Below are 12,691 nucleotides of genomic sequence, written 5' to 3'. Positions count from 1 at the left end.
CAATTAAAAACAAATAGATTGTGTCATTTAAGTTGGTGAAATTAATTAATAGCTCAATCATGTGATAATTTGTGGATTCACCAGAAAAAATGTGATAATTTGTGTTACTAATTTATCTTTTTTTTTTTAAAAATTTGGTTTCATAGGAATGAAAATATTCGTTAATCGATTTGATACAAAATTTTTTGTTCTTACATTTTTTTTTGGTTATTACTTATTAATTATATTTTTTTTTGGTTCGAGTTTATTATAGTTGAAATACTTTTAAATATAGCTAGCAAATACTTGAAAAATGATTAGGGAAATACTTCTACTAGGTGAAAGATGACTTTACTGCGGTTTTAATTATAATTTATGAATAATAATAAAAAATTTGATGGATAGATCCGAAACTAATTTTCGGCGATTTAACTGATGGGAGATTGATGTTATAAATAAGGTTACATATTTGGTTTGTTTTGAGCGACTGAATCACTCAAAAATTTTGTTTTACATTTCTACTTCAACCATTGTTGTATAATAGTTATTTTAAATATATGTATATATATATATGTAATTTAACATTTTCTTACAAAAAAGAATATTAGTAAATATTAGTTAGAAAATTATTTGATTAAAACATATATGATTTTAATAAAATTGATACAGTGATTTGGGAAATCATAAGAAATTGAAATCTTATATCCCTAGTACCTTTTTGACAAAATATCTAGTTAATTACCCTATTGATAATAAAGAAGGATTAAAATTAGTAAAAAAAATATCCGATTAATTTATACGGATATTTCACTTCAAGCTTGGTTTGTTTATAAAAAGCCTCATAAAGTTAGAAAAAAAAATACATATTACAAAATCTGTACTCAGCCACTGTAAATTTTAAGTTTTAGGAAGGGGTATTGAATAAAAGATTTTAAAAAGAAGAGAATTCAAAAAATAAGATAATAATAACTTTTAAAACATTTTCAAGGATTGCAATGAATTAATTATTTGGAGAGTTGAAATGCTAGGAATTGAATCTTAATATATATATTTGGTTCTTCCTTTTCAATCATATTTGCATTTTTTACATCACTATAACTTATAGAATCGGTGCAATAAGCCAATGATCGATCTTGAACCTATCAAATGTTGTGTATTGACAACTTCATCTGACAAAACTTTGAGAGACTAAAGTAAGGTTATATATGATTCACATGGAGCTTTGTTAGTTAGTGGGATAGCAAATGTATTTAATTGATTTGTTTTAGACAAATGAGGATAGAGTCTTTAGGTTGGTAGATCCATACTTGTTTACCACGTGAAAAAATTGTTATAATAAACTTATATAAACTTGTCAGAGACATATAAAATACACATAGAGATAAGATTTATTAGCACTTTAACTTATTGTGCAGCACATGCATGATAATTCTCTATCGTTTTAAGTTATTGGCTTGAACTATATTATTTACATGGTTTTCGTTGTATTAACTTTTAACTCAAAATGTACTAATTCATGTTTCCGTAAACGACCAAGGAAGCATTAAGTGAATTTGGATAATGTGGATTTTGGTTACAAATTTCATCATAGACTTCTTGAATATATATAGTCCGACTCTAATAACATAACCTTGCATATATATTATTTGATGAAATATTGAAGAAAAGTACGTTGAAGCATTTTTTACTTATATAATGTATTATTGGCTACCTTTAAGGTTAGGTGGTTTTTGCCATATTTGGGCAAAGGTTACATGTTTTTGTGCCAGCAGTTGTGGGAAAAGGACTAGACCATTCATAAGCACTTCGAGAATTTAAGTCTTAGGAGACGAAACTGTGATTTGGGTTTCTTTGGGATCATGCGAGTTTTTGTAAAAATTTCACTAAAGGACTGGACCATTCATATATGCACATTTTCTCATAGGAGTTATAAAAATGTGTCATTGAGTTTGAAAAGAGTGTGGCAAAGCGTTAAGTTTTAGTTAAAATAGCTATTTCAAATACTACTCATGGTATGCACCACTAGATTAGTAATGAACTCAACCGTGACACTAGAGATCAAGGGGAAAGCTAGACCTAGGAAGACACTTTTAGTTAATCGCTTTTCTAGTGCAGCATAGTGGTGATTCATTCTTGTTAGGGATGGATTTTAGCCCTTAATAGGCCCGGTCTAGGATCAACTCTTAAAGGCCTTTATAGAAAACCCCTTGAGCCAACCTTACACCTAAGGCGTGGGCAAAATATTTGTTAAATTCGATTCGATTCACTATTCGTTTTGATTAAATTTGAAAATTTCTACTTTCCGAAATTTTTGAAGCAAAACAAATAGGAATATACAGTATTCCTAAACGATAAAACAAATCACAATATCAGTTTTTTTTTAAGTCAGATATTCGTTTCAACTCGTGTATTTTTAGATTTGACTAAGAATATATAACTATATATGTATATGAAAATCATTATATAATTTGTGTATTTGTATATTTTCGGCTCGTATCCAGATTATCATATTTTGGACATGTGTTGGACAAGTGAAAAATGGTAACACTCATTTTTTAGCGAATAATATTAAAAAAAATATACCATAATTTTTCCTAATATAATACGAAGCTAATCGCAAATACCATAAATTTTTCTAATATTCACTTAGCGCCCGAAAAGGTAGATGAAGGAAGATCATTTCAGTCATTTCTAATTTTCTAGTGTACGACATCTTGAAGTGAGAGAGGAATCATTCCTAAAAAGGCAAAAAAATAATATAAACACTTGTTAGTCTAATAGCTCGTTGAATAGTTCATATTGACGATTTATTAACGGTTATTTAGTTCGGTCTCGGCCACCTTAATTTGTAAGCGATCTACGAGTCAACCTGTAATCATCTTGTTCTAGCCTAAGTCCAGACTCGTCTATAAAGAAAATATTCTTATTTGTCTTGTGACATTATCCACATTCTAATTGTCACATCAATATCTGTAAGAAACCAAATATTACGAAGGCTATATACTGGTTTGAATATCACATGGAACAAGTTGTGATTTACGCATTAAACAACACTACAACTAGACTTTGACACCCAAAAGTCATCTATTTCTTGTCTCTTTCTTCTATCTTAGCGACAAACAAAACAAGACTTGTGGTCCTAATTAAACTTGGCTTCTGAGGTCTGAGCTCCTTGTACATTTTCATTCTTGGCTCGTTCAAGTAGGGTCTCCAGCTCCATCTAGCTTGTACATAGAGACCTCCACCACATGCTTTAGAGTATATACATTCAAAGTCGTATCTTCATCTTCATCTTTCTTTTGTCTAAGCCACTTATCTTGAAAATTCCCTTTTGTAACTATAAGATCAATAATGGATGAGCTCCACGAAGCCGCAATTGCTTATTACAACAACGGCTCCAGGGAACAACAAGATCTGGCATGGCATTTTTTCCGGGCAATGGACAATGATGGAGATGGTCGTGTCAGCTTTCAAGAGTACATTGACTTCTTGCATCGAACGGCGGGTTTAGCTTGGGTCTGTCCTGAGATGTTCAGGGAGCTCGACCGTAATAGAGACGGCCAGCTTGACTTTTGGGAGGTCTTGACGCTTTACTACGTGGCTCGGACCCGGACCATTAGCTGCCGGACGTGCCTTCAGTCTCTCAGTGGTCTACACTTCACATGTGTAACTTGCTTCGACACGCCAGGTGGCGAAACCTTTGATCTCTGCGTCAAGTGTTATATGCGACGGAACTATACTCATTCGCATTGTCTCTTCTTGGATAGTTATGTCTTGTTACGGTCTAAACGTAGCCCTCATCATCTGGTACGTTGTTCTTTTTTTTAACATTCGTAATCTATTTAGGCGTTTGTAATAGCGGCCAGATATAGCTAGCTATATATCGTGACGTTTGAAAATGTGTCGCACTTTAATTGATAGCATTGGCATATAATGATGACGTGATTATACGAACTGATGACGCTGAATTGCCTAACTAGTTTAGATATGTTCGAAACTTTATACCAAATGGTTAATTCTATAATTTAGGTTGTGTGTTGACACGTGTACATACAGTTCAAACATTTCGATAAACAAAGACTAAGGGGGAGTTATTGGGAGAATGATTTTTAAAGATTTTTAGAGTTTAAGATTCCATTGTTATTGGTTTATAGATTCTTAGATTCCTAATAAAATCTCTTGTTATTGGTGTATGTATTTTGTAATTCTATTTAAAATCCTTTGTTATTCAAAAAGTTGAGTATTTATTGATTTTCCAATTCTATCAAATTCTAGTGTTATTGGTTTAATGATTCCTTACATATTTAGTCATTAAAAACAACTTTCAAAATACTGCAATTCTCACAAGTATTTATAGAATCTATCATATGAAGAATCTATTAAACTCTAGAAATCTGGGTAAACATTATTTTAGAATCCACAAAATTTTTTGAGAATCTTAAAATCTCTAAACTTTAGAAATCCATAAACTCTTTTAAAATCATCCTCCCAATAACCCCCCCTAAGCTCAAAAAGACATAACATTTTAGCATACTACAAGAAAACATACTTATTTTCGAGGAAAAATGGTCGGAAATTCGTCGAGTTTTTTCTACTAGTTCCCGATGAATAAAAGCTAGTAAGAAATTAGTTAGAAATTATTAAAATATTTTTAATAATAATGGTCAGCAATTTGTCAAAATATTTGGTTGGCAATTTTGTGTATCATTTTTGTAACATACATTTCCTTAGAATTCACATAGTGAAAACTGAAAATGAACACGAGATTACTTTTTACATATATATAATGTTTAGAAGTCATAATGTACTAGCATAGTCTTATACCCTATTATACTCTAAATTGTGCAGCAGCCTCCTTGCGATGAGAACCTAGCCCTCCAACAACCGTTGCAGCAAGAGCCTGATGATGAAAACCTAGAGGAACAACAGCCTCGAAGGGTAAGCCTTTCTTGATTATGTCTATTTTTTTTTTTTTTTTGGTCATTTTAGTTTCTTGAATATGGAAATGTGTGGTTGCATGCAGATGGGTTGGTGGGACGCGTTAAACGCAATGGAAACTGCAATTGCTGTCGGACATCTCGCTACCTTTTGCACAATTATGTAAAAATTCACTTTCTATCTCAAAATACATACATTTTATATATTTATATCATTTTACAAAAATACAATCTCAACATATCAGAAACAAAACACGCTTTTCGTTTAATTTCTTCGCGATATCGCGAGAAGGCGAGAGCTCATAATCTCCTCCGCGATATTGCAAGAGACGAGAGCTCACAACCTCCCCCGCGATATTGCAAGAGGAGAATCCTCAAACATACTTCCCTTAACTAGTTGATGATGTTTTTCAACAATGTTCATTTATGTATACGAAACAAAGCCTTTAAATTGAAAGGAGGGTTTCGAAGTGTGGTTAGACCATCTTAGACAACATTTGATAAAATGCACTAGTCAATTTTTGTTTTACTTCGTCCGGGTAAATTTCGATTATAAATGTTCTTTTGTAATAAACAGCCAAAACTACTTAAAAAAAAAAAAAAAAAATCTGGGCAATGTATGCATGTTACAATATTTTAAACATAGAGATATAATTTTATAAAACGCTAATGTACAATAATCCGTTGTAGTCTAGCTGGTCAGGATACTCGGCTCTCACCCGAGAGACCCGGGTTCGAGTCCCGGCAACGGAGATTTTAATTTTCTTATAGTTTTTTATTTTGCTTTTTTCCTCTCTAAGTGAGGAACTGAATAGAGTTGTTTATACAAGCAACATCAATAAGATTCTTATTGTATTATCTTTGTATACATTACAGATCCTATAGTTCTTGGTACTAGATGAGAGTCATGAGACTAATCAAAAGCTTCCATAGCTCTTTACAACAATGATGAACATATTTTTCTCCTCTCATTTTGTTTTTTTTTCTTCTTTCAAATTTGAGGCATCTCTATAGATTCTCTTATACATTCTTTACTTCCCATTGATATCATCAGGCTGTCATGTGTTAGATATTTACAGCGTTTACCCACATTTTTCAAGGTGGGGAAAAAAGCACAAACATATAAAAGAACACTTCATTCATTGCTAGAATTGAGAGAGATGAGAGGAAAATAAAAACACTTAAAGAAACCATGAGTGCATGGGAGCTAGGTAACCTTTATTTTTGTCTTCTTACTTCTTCCTTTTGTTTGTTGTCACAGCTACTTGAAAGCAATAAAACTGACTATGTAATATAGATGATCATGCCAAGAGCCAGAAGTTCTTATGCGTCTTGGTGTTTAGAACATATCCTCCATTTTGACCTTTCTTTTGTACCCCAACACAAGTGCATTTACTGTTCTCGATTAAGTACTCCGCTGTGTCTACTCCTTTTGATCCTCTTAGTGACCCTCCTGGCCGCCTAGTTCTGTCCAAACCCGAACCACACCCTCATTGTTAAGATCTCATATCGAAAATGTAAAAGACACCACCACTAGTATATATACCGTATAACCTTTATAAATCAATACTCGACAAATTAATAACTCGATAAAAACCTATATATTTCTTCAATTCCAAATTTGTTTTTGATCGGGTCATTTTATATATCGATAAATCAATATAATCATTTCTTCCATTCCAAATTAATTTTCGGGTCATTTTATATATATTCTATAAAATTACTAACTCTATAAATTAATAAAATATCGTAAATTTGGGTTTAATGTATAACCAACACCCATTCATTAAAGGGATATATGGAGAGAGAGAAAACATACCCTAGAAGGGAAGATGAGATTGTCCTGCGTTGGCCTATGATGATAACATCAACACCAAGCTTGTCTCCATGAAGAAGTATACCTGTAGCTTTAATCCCATCTATACCTATACACTCGGTGTGTACACGTACCTTAGGCTGAGCAATTTCACATATCCGTTTCATCTGTTCAAGAAAGTTCCCATCTCCTTGACCAATCTCTGAGGCCAAAGCGCTTACAGCCGCGGCATTAGAGCCTGTCGCGGTACCTATAGATGCTGCGGGGGTGGAGGAGCCGCTGCTAGACGAAGAGATGGAACTTGGCAACCTAAGAAAACTTGAGAAAGCATTTTTCCAAGAACCACCACCAGTGCTTTCAACATGTACAAGGATAAGCTCGTCTTGTTCGAGCACGGCGTGTGAAAGAGCGTATTGAAGAGCAGCTGCTGATTCACGTGTTGGATCAGCGATCACCATGATCTTACGTGATTGTGGTGTTGAAGATGATCCTCTACGACCGTCTTCCATGCCCTTTACCTTAATCTTTGTTTCTTTTTCTTTTCTTTCTTCTTTCCTTTTGTTTATATGATCATTACCGTTCTTGATGTTTCTTGTGTTACTTTTGATCGGAGAAACTAGGGTATCATAAACTCAAGATTTGTTGTCACGGTTTGTGTTCATGTTTATCTCTAAAAGAACAAAAATTGGAAATATTAAAGCCACTTAACCGTTGTGTGTTCTACGTTTAGAGAAAAAAAGAGATAATTGTGGTGGTGGTGGTTAGTGTTGCTATTTTTGAGGAATACTTCACTTTTTGTTTTGGTTATTTTTAGGCGTTACCAAACTTCCGACACAACAGCAAAGAACCAATTCTTGCAATGTCTTTTTCGTTTTGTTTGTGTCTTTAATAAACTTTCTCATGTTTTCTTATAAATTTTGATAGTTTAAAAGAAGATGAAGAAACTATTATTTTGATTAAAAACAAAAAAAAGATACTGATATTGCTGAACCTTGAGTTTATGAATGCATCTTTTTTTTTAGTGAGCAAAGAAATACACATGAATGGTCCTGATACATGTTTACATGCATGAGAAAGCTTTATTATTTCGTTTTTATTCAATGTGGAAAAGATTATAAAAGTAGATGAAACTACCGAATGATAAGATGTACTTTATTCACTTTTGAGTTTGGTAAAACTTATATTCAAACTTTTCGAGTTGGTTTATCTCGAACTGAATTTCATTTGAAGATCAATATACCGATATGGATGGTGTATTTGATTTTAGATCCTTGAAAACTTTTGATATGACTTGGAAAATTTTCATGAACATTTATTTTGGACCGGTTCTTATTTTTAGCTCGTTTATAAATTAATACAATTCGGTGTGATTTAGTGATTGATTGAAATAAATAACTTTTGTTTCAGACAAGCTTATGAAATTAAAGATGGTGCTAGGTCGAAAACTATATGATTTGAAAAGCAAATCCTTTTATAGAGTGAATGAGAAGACATAATCTTCTATATTTCATACTCCCTTTGTTTCATTATAAGTGATGTTTAAGGTTTTGACACACTAAATAATAAAACATATAACTTATCCATTTTCCATAAAAACATTTTTAATTAATATGAATTCAACCAATAAGAAAATATGATGTAAAATATAATTGGTCAAAAAATATTAAATACATCAATTATACTGAAACAAAAAAAATTGGCTAAAACATCACTTATAATGAAACAGAGGGAATACATAATATACAATTTGAATTAATTTAGAATATTTTCTGTTCTTGAACGCAAATCTTATAATTCGCTTGATTTTTGTCTTTAAACGCATAAACTGACTCTGGTGTCGTGATAAATTAATGAGAGTTAGAACACACAAATATTTAGGAAGATTTTTATTATTAGCCTCATAATAATAGTAGTTAGGATTACCTTAGGTATATACTAAAAGGATATCCTAAAATAGATAAACTCAAATATCTAAGATATATTTTTATAATGACTACACAATATTTGATAATAATATTGTAAATCTTCTAGTTCATTAGAGAATCATATCTTCTTATTTCCATATATTCGTCTTGTCATATCGACCATTAATGTCGCTCGATCTTTATTCATAGCAAAAGCTTAATTACATTAAAAAAAAATATTATAAATATTTAAACTCTATGAAAAGATTAAGTGTTATAAATATATTAACTCTATAGAAAGTTTTAACAAACATATGCAATGTAAAGTTCAAAACGGGTTAAACTTCGTTATACTATTTTTCAATAACACAAGTGTCGAATCAAACTGATTTAATAATGGTTAATATTATGTAATTTTATTAATATTTAAACAAATTCCAACATTATACAAAAAATTGAATTTAAAATTAAAAAGAAAAAAAGTTTGCTACTTTGCTCCACAATATACCGCCAGAAAAACTCTAATTTGATTTAAAAAAAAAATATTGTAAATCTTTCAGATTCTTATAGAATCATATTTAATTTTTTCCATATTTTCAGCTTTTCATATCGACCATTAATCCACTCGATCTCCATTCTTCATCTCTCAATATTTATTAGTTTGGTTTATGATTGATCATTGATGGCTTGTCATATCAACCATTGATCTCGCTCTATCTCCATTGTCCATCTCTCAATATTTATTACTTTGGTTTGATTGATCATTGATGGTTCACTTGGTTCTGCAGCTGCATTAAGCCACTACTAATACATGACCACCACTAAATTTACTGGTAAGGTAAAGCAATCTAAGAATTAAACGGTACATGAATCCTTACAAGATCTTCTTCTTCTTATTTGGGAATTTGTTCAAGTTGCAACTTTGTGGAATCAAATTATATGTGATGGTTTCATTTAATAGTTAACTAATTTAGAGAGACAGAGATAGGTGGTTAACATTTTGTTAAGTAGGAGACAAACACAAGAACAAGCTAGTACAGACAAAAACAAACATCTTTTTGAGTTTTGTACACTATTACCCCCCAAAAACAAAACCTCAAGACTCCCAAATGTGCAAAGATACCACAAAAAGTCAAAATGGGAGGAGTGGGGACTCTTATAAACACTTTAGCTTCTGCACAATTCCTTTTCCTTCAACAATCTTCATGTCACCAACTAGCAAAAACCAAACAAATGATTCAATACCAGCCTGATCGCAATCCACAAGAAACCGATGTATATCTCGAGTTCAAATGAACATGATATGGCTAACAGCAAGAGCACATCAATGGCTTTCTCAATGCAGCAGACATTAGAATACACCAAGTTGCAGCATTTCTCTCACAATCCATACAATCTATACGACTATTGGAGAAAGCAAACCTATAGAAGACCCATTTGCAATGTTTCTTGCTGGTGCTTTTCTCAAAGTTTAACTAGAATGACACTAAAGGCTTATTTGGTAAGACTTATTAACTTAGTTTTACCTGGAAAAATATGGCTACGAACCACCATTTATATAGGAGATTTTCAATTACAAATGGCAAGCTTGGCAGTCCAATCATCAGCTACTCCATAATCAAGGCTAAGCTCAGTCATGGGAGGGATATTCTCTGCAGCGAAGAGCATGACTCTGGGGAACATCAGACTGTTGTGATCATGGAGTACTAACTGGACAATGACATTTGGATCAGTACTGTGGCTTATGTAACAAGCAACATTCCTCATCTTGGATACATCCATTGCGAAATCAACAGGAGGAATCTGAGGGTAAGAAGGTCGCTCGTAATCAGCAAGGACCTGAGACAAATCTCCCCAAGCTTCCCATCTTGCAGAGGAAAACCGAGCAGGATATACCATTGTATCACCGTTCATTGTCAGAATGTTGGCTTGTTCCCTAGTCAAAGCAACCCCAGCATATTCACAAATAAAAGCACCAGCATGTAATATATCCAAAGACCGAACTCCCCAACCTGTTTCTAGTGACCTAAACACTTCGAGCCTATTCTTCAAACCCTTTTGAGTCACACGGTTTCGACAAGTTGGAGGGCACTGACATGCTGGTCCACATTCATGTATCAATGGTTTCAATCTTATTAACTTCCCATGATAATCATAAGCAAACTCACCTGAATTCTTGGCTTCACAAAGGCAGCCACTGCCACAGCCTTGGATACAGTCACACCCACTTGCACTACTCCGTTGAATAAATAAGCCAGGGGGAAACGAAGCTTTAGCAAGGTACTCATAATACAAAGGTTCTTGATCATTGTCAATGTCGTTATACAAATAGACAGGAACATTCTCTTTCCTATTCGAGATATCGAAACTGATGTAACCTCTCGGCCTAACAGACAACGGGTTGGTTTTAAGAGTACTAGCAAGCTTCAATATCGAGCTACCCATCTCAGCCTGACCTTCAATCCTCTCCAGCCTAAATTTAAACACACCGAAACCAGACTTCCCAATATCGAACCAAGAATCAACAATCCTAAACAACCCATCATAAACATAAACTTTGCTAGAAACCGCGTTCTCATACTTCAACCCTCTAATCACCCTAACTTCAATCCCATAATACATACTCCGTTCCATCGCAAGATTCCCACCTTCCAACTTCTGATGTTCAGCTTGCCTTCCAAGCTTATCCTGTCCACCATGTCCTGTATACATAATCACATCTCCATGATCATCATCATCCTCATACCCACCAGAAACAATCACACTAGTAGCAATTGGCTCTCCATTAGAGCTAAGACTGCCTGTAAGATAATCAATCCCAGCTTGTGTCTGCCCATGTAAACCCATAACACACAACTCAAGCCTAAAGAAGAATATATCCCCAACTTGAACACCAGGAATCGAACCCACGATTCGTTTATCACGATTCAGCCACAAGAAACAATCTTTCATAATTGAAGCAGCTTTACTATCAGGTCTACCTTTTCTCCCACCAAGCCCTTGACGTTTAACTTCTTCCATCATCAAATAAATCCTAAGAGAATCATAAACCATCCTCGTCTGCCTCACTTGTTCACGAAACTGTCTCTCACCTTCAGGTCCAACATCAGTGATCCTCACAAGCTCAGACGAACGTTGCTGAGGCTTTGGCCTACGAGTAACAACAACCGACACCGGAACCGGCTCCGGCTCCGGCTCCGGATTCTCCTCAACCGGTACAATCGCGCCGGATAAAGAATCAAGAACCGTGACATCATCGTGACGTTTAAGCCGTTGAGCAAACGCAGACCTAAAAGTCTCGGCGACGTTGTTGTAATCAGAGAACAAGTTCGTGAGTTCGTTGAAATTGGAGACTGGTGACGAAATCTGGGCTTGTGGGTTTGAGTTTGGGAGCTTAAAGCTCAAGTCTTGGGTTGATTCAGTGATGGGTTCGAGCTTTGGGATCAGTGTAGGTGACGGATTCAAAGACGGATCAAGATGTGGAATGTGAGAAGACGAACCCATTTCTTCAAAAACGAGATTCGAAATGGGTTTAACGAGTTGTCAGCCACAATCGAAGATATGGGTTCAAGCTAAATCCATGGCGGAATCAAAGAAAGCTTTTTTACTCTCAAATGGTTCCTACAAAATTTAATGTTCTTAACATAAAGTATGAATATGATTAAACTCCAAAAGATGAATCAAAAATTTCGTACCTTTTTTTGTATTTGAAATGCAAAAATCGAAGATCTCTCTGTGGAGATGTGAAAAAAGAGCTTTCTTGATAATCGAGATTTTCTCTTTAAGCTATTCCGGCTTTGAATGATGGTGTGTTTGTTTGGTGCATTGAACCAAACCAAACATACCACAAGCATTTATCAATGATCCACCTGCACATATTTTTTAATATGTATTAAATAAATAACGCGTAATATTTTATATGAAATAATTGATGTTTCCAACTTTCTATAAAAAAAAATTCAAAAATTTTAGTTATGTTATCAACAATATTCTATTAATTTTATTTATCATTAGTTAAGTTGTGATTACAATAATATTATATACAATAAATAATG

General features: G+C 33.6%; 3 protein-coding genes and 1 non-coding gene across 7 annotated transcripts; 2 read left to right on the top strand and 2 right to left on the bottom strand.

Annotated features, from left to right (window-relative positions):
* The first annotated feature begins 3,265 nt into the window (after window positions 1-3,265).
* Window positions 3,266-5,136, top strand: LOC17878376. Of its 2 annotated transcripts, none has more exons than XM_006284472.2 (3): window positions 3,266-3,786; window positions 4,831-4,917; window positions 5,003-5,136. In XM_006284472.2, exons 1-3 carry the CDS (start codon window positions 3,331-3,333, stop codon window positions 5,081-5,083), a joined length of 624 nt encoding a protein of 207 aa, XP_006284534.1. In that variant the 5' UTR covers window positions 3,266-3,330; the 3' UTR covers window positions 5,084-5,136. The 2 variants fall into 2 exon arrangements, with proteins under 2 accessions (XP_006284534.1, XP_006284535.1); XM_006284473.2 differs by having other exon boundaries at window positions 4,828-4,917.
* A 460-nt stretch (window positions 5,137-5,596) lies between these two features.
* Window positions 5,597-5,669, top strand: TRNAE-CUC. The gene has a single exon. It is a non-coding gene; the product is annotated as a tRNA-Glu (tRNA).
* Window positions 5,670-6,217: 548 nt separating this feature from the next.
* LOC17877572 lies at window positions 6,218-7,241 on the bottom strand. Its single transcript, XM_006285284.1, has 2 exons — window positions 6,736-7,241; window positions 6,218-6,383 (listed from the first exon to the last, which is right to left on the bottom strand). The coding sequence occupies exons 1-2, from the start codon at window positions 7,239-7,241 to the stop codon at window positions 6,218-6,220; spliced, it is 672 nt and encodes a 223-aa protein (XP_006285346.1).
* Window positions 7,242-9,563: 2,322 nt separating this feature from the next.
* Window positions 9,564-12,465, bottom strand: LOC17877879 (histone-lysine N-methyltransferase family member SUVH9). 3 transcript variants are annotated; one of them, XM_023778961.1, is made up of 3 exons: window positions 12,332-12,465; window positions 10,163-12,257; window positions 9,564-10,058 (listed from the first exon to the last, which is right to left on the bottom strand). In XM_023778961.1, the coding sequence occupies exon 2, from the start codon at window positions 12,138-12,140 to the stop codon at window positions 10,206-10,208; it is 1,935 nt and encodes a 644-aa protein (XP_023634729.1). In that variant the 5' UTR covers window positions 12,141-12,257; window positions 12,332-12,465; the 3' UTR covers window positions 9,564-10,058; window positions 10,163-10,205. The 3 variants fall into 3 exon arrangements, with proteins under 3 accessions (XP_023634729.1, XP_006283302.1, XP_023634728.1); XM_006283240.2 differs by having other exon boundaries at window positions 9,564-9,851; XM_023778960.1 differs by having other exon boundaries at window positions 9,564-12,257.
* Window positions 12,466-12,691: the final 226 nt, after the last annotated feature.

Source organism: Capsella rubella, unplaced genomic scaffold, assembly GCF_000375325.1.
Source record: "Capsella rubella cultivar Monte Gargano unplaced genomic scaffold, Caprub1_0 scaffold_7, whole genome shotgun sequence".
Taxonomy (NCBI): domain Eukaryota; kingdom Viridiplantae; phylum Streptophyta; class Magnoliopsida; order Brassicales; family Brassicaceae; genus Capsella; species Capsella rubella.
Note: the sequence above shows the minus strand (reverse complement) of the source record. Positions and strands in the feature narration are given on the sequence as shown.

What these genes read in the sequence shown, in the direction of transcription:
- LOC17878376 (XM_006284473.2), top strand. Translation starts at nt 3,331, where the DNA reads ATGGATGAGCTCCACGAAGCCGCAATTGCTTATTACAACAACGGCTCC. An exon ending in AACGTAGCCCTCATCATCTG is followed by an intron (nt 3,787 to 4,827) that starts GTACGTTGTTCT and finishes TAAATTGTGCAG; the next exon opens with CAGCCTCCTTGCGATGAGAA. An exon ending in AGGAACAACAGCCTCGAAGG is followed by an intron (nt 4,918 to 5,002) that starts GTAAGCCTTTCT and finishes GGTTGCATGCAG; the next exon opens with ATGGGTTGGTGGGACGCGTT.
- LOC17877572 (XM_006285284.1), bottom strand. Translation starts at nt 7,241, where the DNA reads ATGGAAGACGGTCGTAGAGGATCATCTTCAACACCACAATCACGTAAG. An exon ending in ATCTCATCTTCCCTTCTAGG is followed by an intron (nt 6,384 to 6,735) that starts GTATGTTTTCTC and finishes GGGTTTGGACAG; the next exon opens with AACTAGGCGGCCAGGAGGGT.
- LOC17877879 (XM_023778960.1), bottom strand. Translation starts at nt 12,140, where the DNA reads ATGGGTTCGTCTTCTCACATTCCACATCTTGATCCGTCTTTGAATCCG.